The sequence below is a fragment of the Heliangelus exortis genome, chromosome 14, assembly GCF_036169615.1.
Source record: "Heliangelus exortis chromosome 14, bHelExo1.hap1, whole genome shotgun sequence".
NCBI classification, from domain to species: domain Eukaryota; kingdom Metazoa; phylum Chordata; class Aves; order Apodiformes; family Trochilidae; genus Heliangelus; species Heliangelus exortis.
In genome coordinates, this window is record NC_092435.1 from 518,069 (window position 1) to 538,147 (window position 20,079).

Sequence of the window (20,079 nt, forward strand, 5' to 3'; positions counted from 1 at the left end):
GAGACTCTGATGCATCTCTGGCTCAGGGAAATCTTTGTTTGTCCCCCTGCAAACCCCTGACATCCTCCCTGGGTGCCCAGCCCCTCCTCACTGCTTGGTTACGGTTATCAGTGGGTGAACTTCAACCACCCCATTTAAATGCCCACCCTGACTCAGCAGTCCCTCTGAAAGCCAACAGCACCCAAGGTGGCTCCCTGCATCCCACAGACCTGGCCACCATCTATTTATCCATCCATCCCTCCATCCATGCATCCATCCATGCATCCATCCAGGGGGTAGCAGACAGGTCAGGCTGTGTGTGTCCCCAGGAGCAGGGCTGCCCCCCAGGCCCAGCTCCCATGGGGACAGAGGGTTCTCCTGCTCTGTATTCCCACCCCCTGTGCCAGTGCAGTGTTTGGTCCCAGCACTGGGGAAATGGCCCTTGGCCACCTGCCTGCCTTTTGGTTTTATAGAAACAGGGCAATAACAGGAAGGGTTTGGGAAAGGCAGACACCATACGTTTCACCCAGAGAAAACAAACAGCAAAGCTGATTTAAGTTTCATTCTCCTTTCAAAACACTGCCTGGCCTGAAGGTTTATTTGCCATCTGTCTAGGTGAAGGGAACCCAGGTAGACACATACATCCCACACTAGCTGAACAGTGCAAAAAACATTTGTGCCCCTTAATTAGTCCAGTGCTGTTTGGTTTTGCTTGGGACAAAGAACTTGTTTCCTTTAGGGGAGCCACCCTCACCCTCACCTGCAGGTGCAGGAGGTGCTGGCCACGAGCAGTGCCCGTGTCCCGTGTGCCACCCACTGCCCTGACAGCTCTCCCTCCTGCCCCATGCCGAGGTGACAGCCACCAAGGGCATCCCCGGGGTGGCCGAGGCAGCTGCACAGCTGGCCCCAGCACAGAAAAACAATGGTGGAAAATGCAGAGTTAGGAAAGGAGAGGACAAGCCGGGGGAGAGGCAGCGCTGCGAGCGCCTGGCGCGGCTCCTGAGGAGCCTTTAATGGAAACCAGACTGCTACGGATCAACGTGACTCATCCTCACACACGTACAGAGCCTTGGCTGAACACCAGCTTCCCACTGATCTCATACGTCCACGCAGGAGGGAGAGCACCAGGTGCTGCTGTGGGGTCAGGGGGATCATTGTAGTGGGGGGCTGTTCATTGGGACATCCCGGTGGGGACAGCATGGGCAGCTGACCCCACCACAGCACTGGGGGCTGTGTCCCCAGGGACCCATCAGCCAGGACAGCACCAGGGCCTGATGCAGGGCATCCCGACCCTGAGACACATGGCAAGAAGTCACCTCTTCCCCTGGTGGCAGCCAGACAGCAGCGTGGTGACACCAGGGGACGGGGAGAAGGGGATGAGCGGCAGCCACAGGACAGCGTCTGACAGCAGGAAGGGGCCCCCTGGCCACCAGCTGGAGCTGGGCAGGAAGAGATCAGCTGCCTGGAAAAACAGGGCTACATCTCCATGCTGGGAGAGATAAGCTTGTGTTCTCCCTCATGTTATCACACTTGCCATTTTTCCCCCAGCACAAGCAGTGTCTGCACGCCCCAGCCCGGGCAGGGCTCTGCCCTGCTCACACCACCCCAGCAGGATGTGGTGTGAACCCCCCGTGTGTCCCGGGGACAGGGGCACCACTGACAACTGCACCCCAGCTGCAGCCCCCCCAGGACCTGCCTGCTCCTGCTGCAGCTCAGCCCGTTGCCATGGAAACGCACCGAAATGGATTCGATCCGGAATACTCCCGGACTCTCCCTCCTCCCAGCACTGGGAAAGCACTGACAGCTTTCACGATTTGCAGCCACAGTAATTTATTTTTCTAGCAAAAATAAAATCCCAGCCCCCTGCACCGAAACCCCCCGGCCAAGCTGTCCCTCCAGGAGGGGGGGAAGGTGCCAGGAGCACCAAGAAACTTCTGGTTGTATTTATGTACCTATAAACACACCCCCGGAGACTGCAGCCACCACGGACGTGCCCCGCAGTCTGCTTGGCAAAGACCCAGCTGGGAATCTCATTTCAACCTTTCACAGCAACCACAGGTAACTGAAGACTACAAACAAAAAAAAAATTTTTGCTATTTTTGCAAAACCCCTTCTGTGCTTCTGACAAAGCACAGAGCACAACCAGCAGCCCTAAGCCAGGCTGTGGTTCTGCTTTTTCCTCCCAGTGCTTTGAATTTAAAAGAGAAGGGAACATCACTGCTGGGCAGTCCCCAGAGAGGACTCAGCCCCTCGGGCTGCCACGGGTGGGTGGCTGGAGAACAGGGCAGAGGGGCTGCTCGAGGGCCCAGGATGCTCAGGAGGTCAGGGATGCAATCACAGAACCAACACCCAACAAAGCTCCTCCTGTGTAGAGGAGAGGTGCAGCACATGCACCTCACATCTGCCAGGACCCTCACACAGGTTGGGCAGACCCAAACATCCCCTCCATGACCCAACTGGAAAAATAAGGAAAAGCTGAAACAATTCTGAGCTATGGCAATGCAAACAAACAGATGAAACATGAGGAGAGGAGGAGCTGTTTCTGTACTTTGCTTTCTTTTACTCCAGCCTGAGAACAGAAACACCAAAACCAGCCACACGCCTTTCTTCTTTCAAATAAACAAACAAAAGACAGTAAAAGTTCATTCTGTACTTAAATAAGAGCATTTTAAGCCAAGGACAAATTTTAGGTTTAGGATCTGACCTCTGGAAATCCATTTTTTTTCCGGGAAATGTTGCAAGAGCCTGATGCACAGCAGCTGAGGATGCACCTACACTTCTTCCTGCTACTGGGTCACTACAGAGCATTTTCCACGTCCTCGAGGAGAGCTGAGCAAGGGGATGCACAGAACATGAGCAACACCATTTTTCCTCCAGCATGCAAAAGACAGGGCTGTGATCCCTGAAGGGAAAAGAATGTGTCCATTGTTCCTGACTCCCACTGAAGAATTTCCCAGGGAGTTGCATCACGAAGGAGATGGGGATGAGCTTCCAGATCCAGTGCCCAACCCACTGCTTCCAGGGGACTCTGTGCTGGCAGCTGGGGACGCTCTGCTGGGACACAAAGCCTTCTGCATGGAGTCCCCAAACACACACCAAAATACCTCAACTCTGAATCAATGAGGCTGCCCCGACTGAGCCCAGATGTGCCTTTAAGAGTGTGAGTAATGAGTCCTGACTCACAGAACACTCCTAAATACTCCACAGCTGCTCAAGCACAAAAATGTGTTCATTTTTTTCAGATGAGGGGGAAATAAAAGATGATCTTCTGGTCAGGCTTCTCTAGGTAGTTCCAAATGTACACAAGGATCTTGTGAGGAGATGAACACCCCTCCTGCAGCTCCAGGGAGAGCAGGGGCTGCCCCTTAGGTAATAACAAATGGCCCAGCACAGTGTGGACAGTGCTTGGGATTAACCCATGGCAAGCTGCTCCACGAAGGCTTCCTGCATGCTGTGGGGATTCAGAAATCCTCTGACACTTTTCACCAAGGCCACTTCTCACACACTGACACAGGTTTTCCACTTGCCAGAAGTCAATGGGTTAGCACCAACTTCTAGAAATAGCTTGCTATATTTAGCTGCACTTCACAAATCTCTTGCAAAGGAATCTACTGAATGCCTAATACTTCTGTTATATATTTTTGTTTTCAAATCAGCCCTATATTGACAGTCTTGTATAAACTGCCACTTCTCTGGGACAGTTGACCCAGCACAGGCTCCAGGAAGAAGTTCAGGGCTGTGCTTCAAGTACAAAGACATTTTCTGGTGGTCAGCTCTGCAAGGTGGTTATCTGCCCCCTGTACCATCACCTCAACTCACACACACCTCGCTCCCACTTTTCTCTCCTCTAGTTTCTGTTTCCCATCCTAAAGCTCATTCCTCGTTCTCATGAATTCTCCTCCTTGCCCAGGCAAACTTGTGGTGAGTGCACAAACTTGCTCAGCAGGCTTATTCTCTTTATTTACTGTTTAATTAAGAAAAAACAAAACAAAACCAAACCAAAACAACACAGCAATTCTTCACATTTATCATGTATTCCTGAGCCTTGTCTTATCTCCCTGCTGACGGAGTGCCAGGCACCTTCTGTTGCTCAGGAAGACAAACAGGGAGCAAGGACACATTTTTTTGAGGAGCAGACTGCTCTCCAGTGTCTGGGGCTGTACTTGTAATGCTCCTCATGATGAGCAACAGGTGAAGCTACACTTTGAATGCCTGAACACCCCAAAGGACAATTTTTCACCTCTGGCATTTTCCTGGCCTTTCAAACCCATCTCACAGCCCTGCAAAGCTGGAGGAGCAAAACGGGGGAGAGACGCGAGGCAGAGAGCCCAGAGCACGTGGACAACTGGAAGAGAAGTTAAACAAAAACGAGCAGCCCTAGAAATGAGCAGAAATGTTGAAACCTGTGTTAGGAAATACTACAACTATAATTTATCTCTATCGTATGCATCATGACATCCATTGGGTACGTCAGAGGGGAACTGACCCCAGATGGTAACCCTGCTGATGGACCTGTTGGTATCAGTGTCCCAGCTGCCCCTTCTCATGTCCTTCCCCAGCCCTGGGCACAGAGCTCAGGGGTGCTGAGGAACAGACAGGTCTTTGAAAAAGAAAAACCCCAAGAGCTGAGCCATGGAAAACAAATGAATTTTCTCCTCCTCTGGGGAGAAGTGAGCTGTGGAGGGGAGGCTGAGCAGCCAAACCTCCCCGGGACACCAGGAGAACCTTCAGGGTCAGGGCAGAGCTCCCATGGTGCTCCTGGCATGGAGCTCTGGTGTCAGAGGGTGTGCTCCAAGAGGCTCCCACAGGACCAGCAGTGTCAGCACCGGGAAAACAAACACCAAAACAACAAACTCTTATCTGGGGCAGAGCCCTCGCAGTCCCCACAGATACCCCACGCTCTGCAGAGCCATCAGATGCTCCCCAGAACCACCCTGACCCAGCGGGGCCGTGGAGCAGAACCCAGCACTGTGCGGGCGGTTCTGGCCAGCACCGGGTGGGTTCAGAGTTTCCTTCCAGAAGGGCTCTGAGGGTTCAGGCAGGAGTCCAGATGAGTCACACGGAGCAAGGGGGAGGCTCCAGCAGTCCGAGGTGGTTCATCCCTCCTGCTCTGGGTCTGGGAGCCATGGCCAGCACTGACACAGCCCATCCCCTGCCTGCCAGCACCTCCTGGGAGCCCCCGGGCACCTCCACCCAGCAGCTCCCAGCTCTGCACTCCATGGCACAGGAGCAGGTCCTGTCCCCTGGTCTCTGCTTTCACAGCCATGAGCTTTAGTAATATTAACAAAATTACTCATTTAAAAAGTATCTAGCCTCAGCACTTCATAATCACTCTTGGCTGGAAGAACAGCACTAAAAACAGGAGGGAGATGTGACTGCAAAACCTGAATCCTACACATTACTTATGAAGTTTATCTCAGGCTTTCCAGCTGCTCTTATCACGGGCTGAACGGTGCCTGGCTGCACATCCCCCAGCATGGGGCACCCGGTGACAAAGAGGACACCAGGCAGAGTTTACAGGGTTTGAAGTGCCTGCTCAGGGCTCAGTAAGACAGATAACTGCTGCCTGCTGAATTTCACCACTCGTTTCAAAGGAGTTTTCATTTCAGCATGTCCACGCTGCCCCTTGACCCCAGGGAGCTGGGCTGGCACCCAGCAGGACAGAAGCCACCTCTAAGCAGTTTGTGGGCAGAGGCAAGATGCCACATCTGTAGCTACCAGCATGACACCAACAGAATTAATAAACAAAATATTCCAAAAATTTCCCAAGAGAAAAAGCCAGAGAAGCTGAGTCTTCCCGTGGTGACTCCAGAGTCTTTGGTCCCCAGCAGCACAGCTGGGAGCCCATGGGCTGTCAGACACGTTACAGAACGTGGATCCCACCCACACCAGGAGCCAGGACAGGATGGACGAAAAGGTCTCTGCACACCTCATGCATGGCAGAAGACAAAATGCACTTAACATGAACACAGCCTAACTTCTTGCCCCGGCCCTTTGTGCCACCACAAAACACTGTGCACCAGTTCCAAGCAGGAGCCTGTGCTGGCAGGGAGAGGGAGAGGGCTGGAGCATGGTGCCAGGGCAGGGTGGGAAGCAGCCCCAGCAGATATTCCTGCCCTGGGCTCCCCATCAGCAAACCAAGCCCTGGGTGTCCCTGGTGCAGGTGACAAGGACACAGACAGAGCTGCAGAAGGCAGCAGCTCCTGGGGAGCAGGCTGAGATCCCCACTGACCCATTTCAGAGGACAGGATGAGCAAGTTGCTCCAGTCTGGAGCAAAATCTGACAAACACACATCAATGAGCCCGGAGACAAGGGGTGAGAGTCACCCTGCAGCTGGAGCAGACAGGTCCTTCCTCCCTGTGTCTGAAGACCTGGCCTTGGTGGCTGGGGGCACAGCTGGCTTTTTGGGTGGGGTTTTGTTCAGTGGAAGCAATCACATTTGGTGGGTATCATTATGCACACCCTAACAGGTCAGTGACACCAGAGCTCTTCCAGTGTCACTTCTGTGAGGGGTACTGTGTGCCACCAGCACTGCACAACACTCTGGTCTCTCCCACATGCAGATACCCACCCACACACAGTGTGGATCTACTGAAGGCCTCCCAAGGTCTCTGTGTGAACAGCTTCCAGGTGTTCCCACTGTTTAAGCTGGATATAAATCTGATGTCTCCTTAAACAATCAGAGCTGAGAAGTTAGGAGCAAACTTCCAGTTATCAGCAGTAACTGGAGCACTTACTGGATGACAGCCCCAGGGAGGATGGAAAAGATCAGTGTGGAGCAGACAAGTAGAAGGAGAACACATTACTGCTCCAGGAGAGTGATGTCTTTTCCAGAAAGTCATTTTCCCCACATTGAACTCCTGAGCCAGTTTCATGCTGAGGTGCAGTGAGCTCCAGGAGGAAGGGATCCCTGCAGCACTGAGCCAGCCCCTGGAGCAGCCCAAGGCAGCTCCTCCCGTGCCTGTGCCCACACCCCCGGGTGGGTGTAAGGACAAACACCCTCTCCAGGAGCAGGGACAGACCAGGCACACACTAACGAGGCCACCCAGACCTTACCAGCTGATTGTTCTCAGATGCTTTGTCTGGAGAGCTCTGCCTACCCGTACAGGGTCTGATCCTGCACCTTGCCAGGGCTCAGGTACTGCCTGTGGCTGGGGCACAGCACCAGGAGAGCACATGGATACAGCTGAAGGAGAAAGGAGAGGACAGACCAATCTTTAAGAGGTCGGCAGCAGCGGCATCTCTGACCCAGCCAGAGGCACCAGAGAAACTGCTCATCCCAATCCTGCCAGGGATGTGGGAGTTCCCAGGACACAGAAGGGCTCTGTGCATCCACAGGGAGGATTTCTGTGCACGTCTCCACCCGTGTGCCCCAGGCTGGCTCACAGCTAAGCTGTCTCTGTGGATGATCCCAGATCCCAGTGCTGAAGGCCATGCCTGGGACAGACTCCTTACACTGTCCCTTCTGCCAGTGGAGACATGGCCAGGTCAGACATGGCCAAACCCCAATACGTGGCTCTAACACACTGCAACAACTGAGGACTGGAGAGTCCACTGCCCTGGTCTCCCGTTCTCCCCCATTCTGGGGGAAAAGCCCCCCCAGAGCACTTTGTTACAGGATGCTGTGTGCTTCAGAGGCACAGATGCCCCTGCACAGCCCTTCACAACATTCTCCTGCCAGTGGCAGTGCCTGGGAGGCTGCCCAGCTGACCTGACAACTCAGAAGCAATCTGCAAAGCTTTACACCAGAACCAAGTTCAAAACCAAGATCTGCACGAGAACCCACAGCTCTTCCATCTTCACAGGACAGGTCACACCACTGCAGCACTCCTGCCTGGACAAGAAGGCACAAAAGACCCCTCACTGGGGTCACAGCTCCCCACTTCAGATGAAGCCCTGCTCTGCAGAGAGGAAACTGAGGCACCCAGCAGCCCCTGGAGAGATTCACCTTCCCTTGTCTCCCTGAGACAAACATCATGGTGGTGAACTAATCCCCCAGGGCATGGACTACAAAAAGCCAAATTTTTATATCATAAATATATAATATATATAAATATATAATATAATATATTATATATAAATATATAATATAAATATTATATTTCCAAATCTAAGTCACCAAAGTGGCACTCCCTAGATGTGGAATGCCCAGCTCGTGCTGCTGACACAATAATGTGCTACCAAGTGTGGGGTTTATTTTTTAGCTTCTAGAGGCTCAGCTGTGCCCATATCTTCCTCCCCAGCAGGTAGGCTGAGACCTTAACTGGCTGGGCACTTGATCACTGCCAGCAGCCAAGAACAACCCACGAGCTCCTGGAATCACAACTCAGAGCCACCCAGTGCAGGAACTGAAGGTCCTGCAGAGCTCCATGTAAAGTCACACTCAGTTTTTTTCCCTATTACTCATCACATGGAAAAGAGATGACAACTTTGGGCAGTCCCAGGTTTATGAGTGCAGATCTGGATGGTGCTTACAGCAGATCACGTGCAGCCCAGCAGACCCTGCTTTCCTGCCACGGGGATATGTATTTTTTGTCCTGGTCACCTGCAGGAGCCTTGCTGTCCTCGCACAGCTGCCGTGGGTGTGTTTGCACCCACCCCCTGCTGCAGCCCAGCCTTGTGTTGGGCACTCTCCATGTCAGCTGAGGAGCCCACCAGCTGCAGACAGCAGGTGCCTGCCCTGCCCCTGAGCAAAGCTGGGGATGGATCTGCCTCAGATCTGATGCTGGAGTTTACTGGTTAGTGAAGCAGCACACAGCAGAGGACTGGTGCTCCCACAGTGTCACCACAGGGCTGTGCTGGGTGCAGGGAGTCAGCACCAGGGAGCAGCTTGGCCAAAGGCTTCACCACGAGGGTGCCTCAGCCCTGATGTGCAGGACAGAGCCTCTGGGCAGTGACAGAGCCACCCAGAACAATCGCTGCCAGTAACCCTCTGCCCCTGACAAGGAGATCTCAGTCCCTCCAGGTAAGGCTCTCCCCTCCTTCACTGCCCAGACACCAGGGACAGGTCCCTCCCGCAGCCCTGCCAAGGGGACATTCCCAATGTCAGGGCACCAGCCACCAGCCCAATTTCATTTTTTACAAGTTATGTTTTAGCTGAAGGGGAGAGGGCAAAGGCCTGGGAGCTGATGGAAGCCCAGGGGATACCAGTCCCCTGCCAGCCGTGCCCAGCAGCTGCTTGGCCAGCCCAACCCTGCCCACTGCCTCAGCTGCACTCTTAAAAAAAAACAAACAAACAGCAGAAAAACCCCCCCGTGGCATTGCAGGCAAGAAACCCGGGGTTCCAGTCCTGGGGGAATCGTCTGTGTGGACTCAGTTTCCTTCTCCCTTTCCTCCTTCCCAGTCTCACTGGGATGTGTCTGCAGAGCCCTCCTCCCTGCTCCCGGGGCAGCAGAGGGGCTCACAAACACTGCCAAGGGAACTGCTCTTGACCAAAGTGAGAAGAAAAAGCAAAACATTTACATTAACAGGCAGCCTCCTTCCAACCACTCTGTTTTTTCCTTGTGCTGTTTGTTATGTTTTTGCCCGGGAGGGAGGGAGCAGAGCTGGGTTTTTGCTGTAGCACATTGATTCCAGCCCTGCTCACACCAGATGGGCAAACACAGCCCCCTCCAGCCCTGGCCTGGATAACAAGGAAGCTCTGAATTATTCTCAACAAAAGGGCAGGGAGCTAAACCCCACTAACACCGGGACCCAAGCAGCTGGGGAGAGGAGCAGCAGGAGAGCAGCCCCTGGTTTTTGTTTGTGTTCTCCTGGGCTGAGGCAGGGCTGGTGCTGCAGTGGTGCCACACACCAGGGGTGCCCCAGTGAGCCCTGGTGAGAGCCGAGATGGGGGAGAGACAAAACCATCAGGAGAGGGCAGCCGGGACACCTGGACAAGGGTCCCCTAAAGCCAACACCGGAATCAACATCCGGGTGGGAGAAGATTTGTGGGGGAAAAAAACCAACCAACCAACCAACCAACCAAAAAAAAAGAAAAAAAAAAAACCCAAACAAAAACCAACCAACCAACAAAACCAAAAAAAAAAAAAACCACCAAAAAAAAACCAAACCCAAAGGCCAAAAAAAAAAAAAAAAAAAAAAAAAAAAAAGAACAAAGCACCCACAGCAAAGGCAGGGCCGGCAGCACCCCGGGAGGAGCAGGGCTGGTGACGGGGTGACCACGTTCCAGGAGGGGTTCCGCTCCTGAACCCCGGCGGTGCCGGGAGCCCAGGCGGTACCGGCAGAGGTGCCGGGGCTCGGCGGCAGCCCCGGGGGTGATGCCGGTGACGGAGGCGGCCGAAAGCCCCGGGAGAGGGGGCTCCAGGGGGGGTTTCAGACACGGCTCTGTCCCCGGTGAGAGGGTCCGGGGGGAGCAGCCCCGGGCAGGCCCCATCCCCGCGCCCCGCGCCCCGCTCACCCCGAATGGCGGCGATGAGCGCGTTCCCGTCCTTGATCACCTCCTTGATGAACTTGTTGGTTCTCTCCAGCTCCTGCTCGTAGCACTTGAGCCGCTCTCGGAAGTCGGGGCTGTCCAGGTAGCAGTCGCTGAACTCCAGCGGCGGGTGCCCCATGGCTCCCGATGCCGCCGCCGCCGCCGCCGCCGCTCCTCCCGCCGCCGGCACCGCCGCGATGCGGGGCGGGGGAGGTTACCCCGCCCTGCCCGCGCCCCGCCCGCCCCGCACCGCGGCCATGCCACAGCCCCGCACCGCCCCCGGCACCGCCCGCCCCGGGAGGCTCGGCCGGGCGGAGCTCGCAGCGGAACCCCCGCGGCGGGACCCTCCCTGCCCTCCCTGCGGGGCTCTGGGCTCAGACCCGGGGCGGGCACCGAGAGCTGGGCGGGAGCGGCACCGGGAGCGGCACCGGGAGCGGCACCGAGCGCGGCACCGGGAGCGGCACCGGGAGCGCGCGGCGAGGGCGCCCCCTGCGGGCGGGGCGGAGCGGCAGGCACAGCCCGCGTTGCCATGGACGCCCCGGCCGCGCGTCACACGGCGGCGTCGCAGGGTGATGACGTCCGCGCGGTCTCCACGTCGCCCGTGCAGCCAAGATGGCGGCGGCGGAGGGGCTGGGGGCCTCGGACCCGTTGGTGAGCGGGGCGGGGGGGCCCGGGCTCGGTTCCGGTCCGTCCCGGAGGGCTTGGGGAGGGGGGTGAGGCTCGGGTGCGGCCCGCGGTGCGGCCTGGCCGGCGTCTGCCTCGGCGGGCGGGAGGGGGCCCGGCGGGTTGCCGGGAGTCCCTGCGGGCAGCAGAAACGCTTCGCTCGCACGGGTCTGATCCGCTCCTCGGGCACCGGCCCGGCCCCGACTGCTGCCCTGGGGCTGGCCGCGTCCGTACCGCGGTGTCCGGGAGCTCTGAGCAGCGGTTTCCAGCCCAGACCCAGCTGGAAGCGAGTCCGGGCTTCCCGCGGTCGCTTCCTGCTGAGGGGTGTGAATCCGGTCAGTTCGCAGGTCTGGCGGACGTGTCCATATCCGAGGAGATCCCGGTGGAAGGACAGATCACTGTCCCCGTGGGCTCCCACTCTCCCGATGAAGACGGCTCCACGCTGGACGAGCCCGTGCGGGAAACCATCGTGAGTCTGTGCCTCTGCTGCCCCCCGGGCTCTGCTCCTGCTCTGGGGCAAAAAGCTGGGGCTGTGCACAGCTCTGCTTGACTTGTGCTGCTTTATAAGGTTGGGTGGGTTTGTTGTTGGTTTTTTTTCTAGGAATTAGTCATGAAAATTTAATTCTTCTGGGTCAGAAATCTCTGAATTACAGCCCAGAGTTTCTCTGTGGGGTGAAAATCTTTGCAAGGCGAAAGGCCTCAGGTGGAGCTTGGGGGAGAACTGCCCCAGCTAATGGGATTTCCCATTAATTGCCTTTCCCTAGAGGAACAAATTAATTGTGTCTCTCAGTCGGGTGTTACTGGAGGATAAAACACTGTGGGTGTTAGGGAGGGGGAGAGGTGTTTGTGGCAGAGGCTTTAGGGCTGGATCCCATCCCCGTTTACCATCAACACTCCTTTGCTTCTCTCTCCCTGCTCCTAGTGCCAGCTGTAACGTGCAGGAGGGGTCAGTGAGCACTCTGCTTCTGTGTTTCAGATGAGAGACCTGAAGGCTGTGGGGAAGAAGTTTGTCCACGTCCTCTACCCCAGGAAGAGCAGCGCACTCCTCAGGGACTGTACGTCTGGGGGGGCAGGGCAGGGGGGCCCAGCATGATGGCCCTGCCCCTTCTGCTGTGGAACACTGGGCAGAAGTGTGGGAAACCAGGGTGTCCCCAGGGCTCTTTAGAAGCAGCACAGGCAGCAGAACAAGCAGAGCAGGTCCCCTGAGGGAGCTGGCAGGGCCTGAATTGGTTCTGTTGTAGAGTGTGGCACGGGAGATGCTGCATGAGAGGATACAAGGAAGTAAAATCTGCAGAACAGGACTTTGGGAGGTGGGAAAGGTGCTTTATGACTCTAAGGAGCATCGTGCAGTGATATTTATGGTTTTATTTTTTCCTTTACCTACAGGGGATCTTTGGGGCCCTTTGGTGCTTTGTGTCTCGCTTGCTCTGTAAGTACCTGGAGTGAGGGGAGTTGGGGTTTTGTGGCCTTTGACACTGGAGAAATGAGAAATTAAAACAAAATTCTGACCACCTATGTTGAGATGAAGTTCCTTTGACCCTTCCCTGGTCTGCTGCAAACTCTGCCTGTTTAGCTTTTTGATCAAATGTATTTCTGACACTTCAAGCCCACGAGGACCTGTAGGATTGTCAGCTTTTAGCCTGATAACTGCTCAGCATCAGAGCAGGAAGGCCCTGGGTGTGCAGCCCAGCTGGGCTCAGTGTTTAGGGCTGCAAAACCCCAGTCCTTGTCAGTGAGGGGACTCCTTTTCTGTCCCCCAGGATGCTGCAGGGTGGCTCAGCAGACAGCAAGGACGACGGAGGGCCCCAGTTTGCTGAGGTCTTTGTCATCATCTGGTTCGGTGCCGTGGTCATCACGCTCAACTCCAAGCTTCTGGGGGGCACCATGTGAGTGAGGGGGGGCTGTGCAGGAGGGGAGGACGTGCTCCCTCTTACCCTGCTTTGGCCATCACCACTTTTTCCCCCCGTTCCTGTCCCTGCAGATCTTTTTTCCAGAGCCTGTGTGTGCTGGGGTACTGTGTGCTGCCGCTGACAGTGGGGATGCTGGTGTGCAGGCTGGTGCTGCTGGCAGGCTCTGGCACCATCAGCTTCATCATCCGCCTCGTCGTGGTGCTGGCCATGTTTGCATGGTCAACCCTGGGTGAGTGGCACTGGGGAGAGCTGGGTCCTGCCAGGATGGGTCCCCCTGTGTGTTCTGCAGCTCAGGACGGGTCCCCCTGTGTGTTCAGTTCAGGATGGGTCCCCCTGTGTGTTCTGCAGCTCAGGATGGGTCTCACCCTGTGTGTTCTGCAGTTCAGGATGGGTCACTCTGTGTGTTCAGCTCAGGATGGGTCTCACCCTGTGTGTTCTGCAGCTCAGGATGGGTCACTCTGTGTGTTCAGCTCAGGATGGGTCTCACCCTGTGTGTTCAGTTCAGGATGGGTCCCCCTGTGTGTTCTGCAGCTCAGGATGGGTCACTCTGTGTGTTCAGCTCAGGATGGGTCTCACCCTGTGTGTTCAGTTCAGGATGGGTCCCCCTGTGTGTTCTGCAGCTCAGGACGGGTCCCCCTGTGTGTTCAGTTCAGGATGGGTCCCCCTGTGTGTTCTGCAGCTCAGGATGGGTCACTCTGTGTGTTCAGCTCAGGATGGGTCACTCTGTGTGTTCTGCAGCTCAGGATGGGTCTCACCCTGTGTGTTCAGTTCAGGATGGATCCCCCTGTGTGTTCCTGCTGGGTTCCTGCAGTCCTGGTGCTGGCACAGGCTCAGCCTCTGCTGATTGTCCTGGGCAGCTGCAGATTGCTTGGGGGGAAGGATGGTGATTAATGCTAAAGGCTGAGTGAGACCCTTGGGTCCTTCATTCTGGGGGTTAGGAAAACTGTTAGAAAATGCTGGTTTCATGGTTTGCACTGTTCCTGGCTCTTCTCATGGAATGTTGATCAGGATTCCTCTGTCTGCCTCCTAACAAAAGCTTTACCTGGTCCCACAGGCAGCTGAGCAGGGGGGGGCTGCCCTTTCCCTTCCAACAAAACTGAAAAGCTGATTCTCATTCCAAACCCTTACCATCTGCAGTGGATCTGCTGCTGCCACTGCTGACATCCTGGGTTTTCTTCCCCTTTCCCACAGCATCCACAGCTTTCCTGGCAGACAGCCAGCCCCCCAACCGCAAGGCCCTGGTCGTCTACCCCATCTTCCTCTTCTACTTTGTCATCAGCTGGATGATCCTCACCTTCACACCCCAGTGACCTCCCAGCTGCACAGACTCTGTCACATGGACTGGAGTTTCCTCATGGACACTGCAGTTAATTGTTGGCTTTATCTCTTCCTAATTTATATATAGAGAGATAATTGTACAAAGGCAGGCGACGGGATAAAGCCAGAGAACTGCAAAATCTGGTTGTTTGTGTGTCCCTCTTTTTGAAAGATTCTGAGGCCCAGCTGCTGGGGTGTTTGATGTAGCCCTGCTCTGTAGTTGTGTTGGAGCAGAAGTGCCCACCCTGGCAGAGGTTCCACCGAGGGACAGAGCTGGAGGTCCTGGAGGTTCAAGCCACTGAGTGGATGGAGATGAAGTTACAGGATGGTTGCTGCTGCTCAGATCCTCTCTGAAGATGAACATGCCTTATGAAATAATCACAGACCTTTGTTGCTATTATGTTCTGGGGTAGGGGAGAGTTGTGTTTGACTCCTGTTGTCCTTCATTCACTTAGGGAGCAGTGAAATGTATCTGAGGTGTGTCACAGGGCTCTCACTTTGACATCAGATTTCAGCAGCAAAGCAGCCAGGTTTGTTTTACAGGTGACAGCTGGGGGAGGGGCCCTGCTCACGTCTGTCCTTGTGTTCCATCCCCTCACAGCAGGGCCGTGCTCCAGCCAGGTGCCTCCAGCTGTGTGTCACCCCAGAGGGGTGTCTGTACATGGGATGGATCCAGATCTTTCCACGAGTCCATCAGCTGGAGTTACAGGCCCTGGAGAAAGAGTCAAGGCTGGTTTGCAGCAGGGCTTCAGCTGCCACTGCACATGGAGAAGGGAAATTTGTCTGGGGAGTACCAAGAAGGAAAAGTGTATGTAAAAAAAAAAAACAAAAGTTTGTGAAGTCAGCTGAGGTTTTGATACATGAGCTGTTTGGGTGCTAACCTAAAAAAACAGGACTTGGGCCCAAAAGTTTTGAAATGGGTTGGAAGAAGGGAACTAAACTGTGATGAAGGTGTTGGCTGCTGTGAGGTAGGACATGAGTCTGTCCTGAGCTGCTCACGTGTGACTTGTCCCTGCAGGCAGCATTCCAGAGAGCACCTCTGAGATCACCTCCTGTTTCTTTGTGTGCATAACGGGATAGAAACTTTTCTATGTATTTTTTCCTGCTTCTGGATTGTTTTTTGCTTTGTTTTGGTGGGTGTTTTTGTTTGTCTGTTTGTTGGGATTTGTTTGTTTGTTTTGTTTGTTTGTTGCTTCATACTTTTTATACAAGGGGAGGAGACTTTCCTCTGCAGCTCCCTGCAGGTGCCCTCCTGCCTGGGCACCCACTCACAGGTGTGGAAGTGCCAGAGGGACCTGGACAATCCCTCTGGAAAACTGTACAGACCAGGTTGATGTCATTTGTTATTTTCACTAAACAAGGGGGAGAGCTTTGAAACATCTTCAGGGAGGGGAAAGCTGCTGTTGACATTTTTGTCCCTTTCTCTGCAAATGAGCATGGGATGGGATTGCCTTTTCCCTGAAGCAATGCTGGTGGATGTGGAACTGATGTACGTGGTCCTGCTGAGGTGTGAATACTCCTGATTTATAGATAAACCTGCAGTTTCTGATATAAACACTAATTATTTGACAGTTGGGATGGAAATTTCTACATGTGCTGAGTGAAAGTAGATTTTTGCCTTTCTGGGAGCAGAGGGAAGGAGGGGACTGGGTGGCTCCCGGGCTGGTGACTGCCCTGCTGCTCCCAGGAGCTGCATAGACACAGGGGCACAATGGAAATGGGGAATTTTTAAACTTCCATTAAATTATTACTGATACGGAATGTGATTTGTCCTTCAAGTGTGTTGTTTTCCACTCATTTAAACATTAGTTTAGCTTTATGGAACTGAAATAAGTACTCAAGGGAAGTAGATGGTAAAGCTACCAGATGGCTGCAGGGGGATTGTTTGAGCCAAATCCTTCCTACTGCAGCATAAGAATTTCACCACCCTTTTGGAGCAATCCTTGGAATTCTAGCTCTGCAGTGTCTTGTGACCTAACCTGATATTATTTCTGAAAGATAATTGGAGTAACATCTAATTGACCCAGTGGTTTTTTGGAAAAAAAGTAGTTTGTTGATTTGTTTTGTTCTGTTTTTTTGACTCGTGGGATCCCTTCTTTTGCCTGGGAGCTGTCACCTGAAGATGTAAAAGTTTTGGGTGGGTTCTTATCTCAGAGGTTTTGGCAGCAGGGAGATGCCCAGCTGATGGTCACCAGAGGGCAGCACTGCCTTGCAGTCCCTCAGGGCTTCGCTTTTTCCCTCTTTTTTTTTTTTTTTTTTTTTTTTTTTTTTTTTTTTTTTTTTTCGTACCCTTGGCTTTTTCTTCGCTTTTTCCCTCTCCTTGGCTTTTTCCCTGCTCCATGGGACGAGGGGGCTGTCACAGCCAGGTCTCTGCTGTCCCCTTTGTCGAGGACAACAGTTTGGGGGCACCCCCCTGGCTGGGGCACCCTCCGGGGTTTGGCAGCCCCCCCGGGGGCTCCTGCAGGGCACTGAGGGGATGCCCCAGGCAGGAGAGAACTTCTGGGCAGTGGTGAAGTGTTGGCCTTCCAGGAACTTTCTCAGACAAAGCCCAGTCCTGATCGTGGTGGAGCAGATGCAGGGCAGCTGCTGTGGGCAGAGCAGGAGGTGCCGGCTGGGGAGGGAGATGGGGATAACACCTCTGCTCTGCCCCCTGGGAGAGGATGCCACAGCCTGAGGAGCTGGGAAGGGCATCTGGGCGTTCAGCCACTGAAGCTGATGTTGTACCCTGGGGTGGTTCTGCCCAAACAGGATCCAACCTCCTGCTGGCCCAGGGAGCAGGGACCAGAACATCTCCCCCAGGGCTGCAGGAAGGGTGCTGGGACAAGGCAGCTCTGGCCTGGGCTCTCAGTGCCAGCTGTTCCCCTCAGCATTAGGGTCTGGCCCGACAGACATTCCTCTGTCTTGCTAATTAATCCCCAACCTCAGCCAGAATTAGGGCTGGGACCTTCCCCAGGCTGCAGCTGTCCAGAGTGAAAATACAGGAGAAGTTTGGCTCTGGTTTGCTGAGCAGCTCTGAGCTCCTGGCACAAACCTGCCAGGCACTGCTGGTTTGTGTCACTGCTCTGTCCCCGCTGAGCCTGAGGGTGGGTGCAGCTGCCCCTCCCTGGGGAAGGGTCCTGAGCCCCTGGCACTGTCCCCTGGGGCTGGGAACAGCAGAGCCCCTGGCTGCTCTGTGCCTCAGCCCTGGGACCTGAGGTTAATTACCTCTGGATAATAATAAGAGCTGCTGGCAATTCCTTGTGCTGCCCTGGTGCCTGCCTGGCACAGGATTCATGTCCCACCAGGCTCCTGGCAGCTCAGGGATATTCCCTTGGGAAGGGGAAGCTGCTCATGCCACTCCTTGGAAGGTGAAACTTCTGCCTGGTTTGTGTTTCCCTGTGTCCTCAGGACCCCTGCGTGGCAGCTGTGGCACAGCAGAAGGTTTTTTCCTGGAGTTCTGTCTCACGTGGGGGTCTCTGTAGACTCTTCCCAGACTCTCAGGTGCTCAACTGTAAGTAGACCTGACACTGCTCCTGCCTACAGGCCTCCAAAAAAAAAAAGAAAAAAAAAAAAAAAAAAAGAAAAAGAATAAAAAAGGGATTTTCTGTACCACTTGGGTCTGTTTGTGTAACTTCTCTGCAGCACCTCAAAACCACCCCCTTAGCAGCTACACTCCTTTAACTGTGTGTGAATAACGTGCCAGCAGGGCTCAGGGTGTCCCCAGTGTCACCCACATGGATGTGTCCCCCACATCCCCCCGGCGCAGGAGCAGGAGCAGGAGCAGCCCGAGCTCAGGCAGAAATTCCCCAAACCCATCCGTGCCCCTGTGGCAGCTCTGGCTCAGAGGAAGGGGTGAGATGTGGCACTCTGTCAGGGCATGGGATGTCTCAGGCATCCCGAGAGTTTATTTGGCTCCTGTGTGTGTAGTAAACAAATCAGGTTTTAAAATACATTCAGCAGTATTTAGCAACTCAATCAGGGCTTCCAAATACAATCAGTGGTATTTACCAAATAAATTGGTGTTTACAGGCACGGACACCTGTATTTACTAAATAACTCAGTACCTCTAAACACAGTCACCGATATTTAGTAAATAAATCAGTATTTGCACATACAGACCCTGGCATTTAGGGAGCAGGCCCTCTTTTGGGGAGTCATGTCTGGCCATGCCAGGAGTGCCAAATGAGGTACCTGCTCCCAGACATCACTGCTGCTGTTGGAATGGGCTCTGCTCAGAAGAGTTCAGACTCTGATCTGCTAAAAAAAAATACAGCAGCAGATCTGAGTGGATTTCCTGTGTTTCTGGGTGCACTGCTGGGGGGTGCATGTTGGGGTTGTCATGTTGGGACAGGCAGTGGGGACAGCACAGGGTGGCCGTGGGGCAGTGGGGATCTGGGGGAGGTCTCCTGCTGCTCTTCAGCCTTGGAGCATCTCAGTGTGGGTTCAGGAGCCCTTCTTTTGGGGATGGCTCCTGCTGTGCCGAGGGGGGATCCTGGATTTAAAATTACTTGGATGCTTTTGGGATGACTGGGTAGAAGACACTACCCAAGTATGCAGCAGCCTCTGTGGTTTGTCTCCCAGGCCCTGGGAAGCAGTCAGCTTGCTTCTATTTGCACTAACTTGCTTGGTTTTTTTTTTTTTTTTTTTTTTTTTTTTTTGTTTTTTTTTGTGTTTTTTTTTGTTTTTTTGTTTTGTTTTTTTGTTTTTTTTTTTTTTTTTTGTTGGTTTTGTTTGTTTTTTTTTTTTTTTTTTTTTTTGTCTTTTTTTGGTTTTTTTGCTTTTGGAGGAAACAGGAGAAGAGCTCAACGCCACCCCAGCCTGCAGTGCTGTGAGGTGCTGGCTGGGCTGGTGTCCTGGCCAGGGCTGCATGGCTGCCCCTGGGCTCCCATGTGTCCCCCTGTGGGAAAGGTGACCTGGGAGTGTCCCCTCGGGGTGAGGTTGGCTTCCAGGGCATTTAAAAGAGGAGAAGAGAGGTGGAGGCACAAAGCCTGGGCTGTGCCTGGGTGCCCCCAGCCCCAGGGTGCTGTCTCGGTACCACCGGGGTCACACAGAGGAGCTGTGTCTGGAGCCAAGTCCAGGAGCTGTGCCAGGGAACCCGAGGAATGAGCTGCGGAGATGGACAGGGGCAGCTGGAGCTGGCGCCGGGGCTGACACTGCCCTCCTGCTGCCACCGGGGCCGTGTCACTGTCACCAGGGCCAGGCTGGTGCCACCACCCACATGTCCTGGAGGAGCGTGGCTGCTGCTCATCAACTTGCCTTTTCTTATTCTCAGATGACCTCATAAATCCCCGGTTTTGGCGAGGTTTCTGGTGTGCCTGCAAGAAGGCTTCCAACCTGGGGGCCGGGTGGCTGCCCAAAAGCTGTGGCACTGCCTTTCCTACGGCCCTGCCCGTGAACCAAGGTGAAGGTTCCACGGATGGTGGTGGGAGGAAGCTGAGCTGTCAACAGTCAGAACAGCTAAGGACAGCCTTGGAGGCTGGGGCTGACCCACACCGGGGTCACTCCTGTGGGGTGGCTGAGCCCGGGGGTGCCCGGTGCGTGCAGGGGCATCGGGGGACAACAGTGAGACCGGGGGGGTCTGGTTGTCCCTCTGCGGGAACAGCCCCGGGAGCGTTGCTGCGGGGCTGGGGTTGGAGAGGAACCCTGGGGCTGGAGGGGAACCCTGGGGCTGGAGGGGAACCCTGCACCCTGCGGGGTTGGGGCTCCCAGTGCCCTCCCAGCTGCCTTTGGCAGTGCCCTGCCCGTGTCCAGCAGCCCGCGGGTGTTTCTTTCCCCGCTGCCCGGCCCGGGGAGCCCTGCTCGGGGCATTGCAGGCA

At 54.7% G+C, this 20,079-nt stretch overlaps 2 protein-coding genes across 4 annotated transcripts in view; one reads left to right on the forward strand and one right to left on the reverse strand.

Annotated features, from left to right (window-relative positions):
• The window catches only part of OPHN1 (oligophrenin 1), a 46,690-nt gene extending 36,010 nt beyond the window's left edge, over window positions 1-10,680 (reverse strand). The window contains exon 1 of one of the 2 annotated variants that reach the window (XM_071758103.1): window positions 10,380-10,680. In XM_071758103.1, the coding sequence (XP_071614204.1) occupies window positions 10,380-10,533 (154 nt within the window). In that variant the 5' untranslated portion in view covers window positions 10,534-10,680. The remainder of the gene's footprint in view (window positions 1-10,379) is intronic. The other variant, XM_071758102.1, reaches the window with a different exon arrangement.
• A 239-nt stretch (window positions 10,681-10,919) lies between these two features.
• On the forward strand, window positions 10,920-16,045 carry YIPF6 (Yip1 domain family member 6). Of its 2 annotated transcripts, XM_071758166.1 has the most exons (7): window positions 10,920-11,045; window positions 11,398-11,526; window positions 12,034-12,112; window positions 12,444-12,486; window positions 12,818-12,943; window positions 13,039-13,196; window positions 14,159-16,045. In XM_071758166.1, exons 1-7 carry the CDS (start codon window positions 11,007-11,009, stop codon window positions 14,275-14,277), a joined length of 693 nt encoding a protein of 230 aa, XP_071614267.1. In that variant the 5' UTR covers window positions 10,920-11,006; the 3' UTR covers window positions 14,278-16,045. The 2 variants fall into 2 exon arrangements, with proteins under 2 accessions (XP_071614267.1, XP_071614268.1); XM_071758167.1 differs by lacking the exon at window positions 12,818-12,943.
• Window positions 16,046-20,079: the final 4,034 nt, after the last annotated feature.

Bases quoted from the DNA above. Each gene is read 5' to 3' on its own strand.
- YIPF6 (XM_071758166.1), top strand. From the start codon at position 11,007: ATGGCGGCGGCGGAGGGGCTGGGGGCCTCGGACCCGTTG. The intron at 11,046-11,397 runs GTGAGCGGGGCG...GAATCCGGTCAG, and splicing joins TGGGGGCCTCGGACCCGTTG to TTCGCAGGTCTGGCGGACGT. The intron at 11,527-12,033 runs GTGAGTCTGTGC...TCTGTGTTTCAG, and splicing joins AGCCCGTGCGGGAAACCATC to ATGAGAGACCTGAAGGCTGT.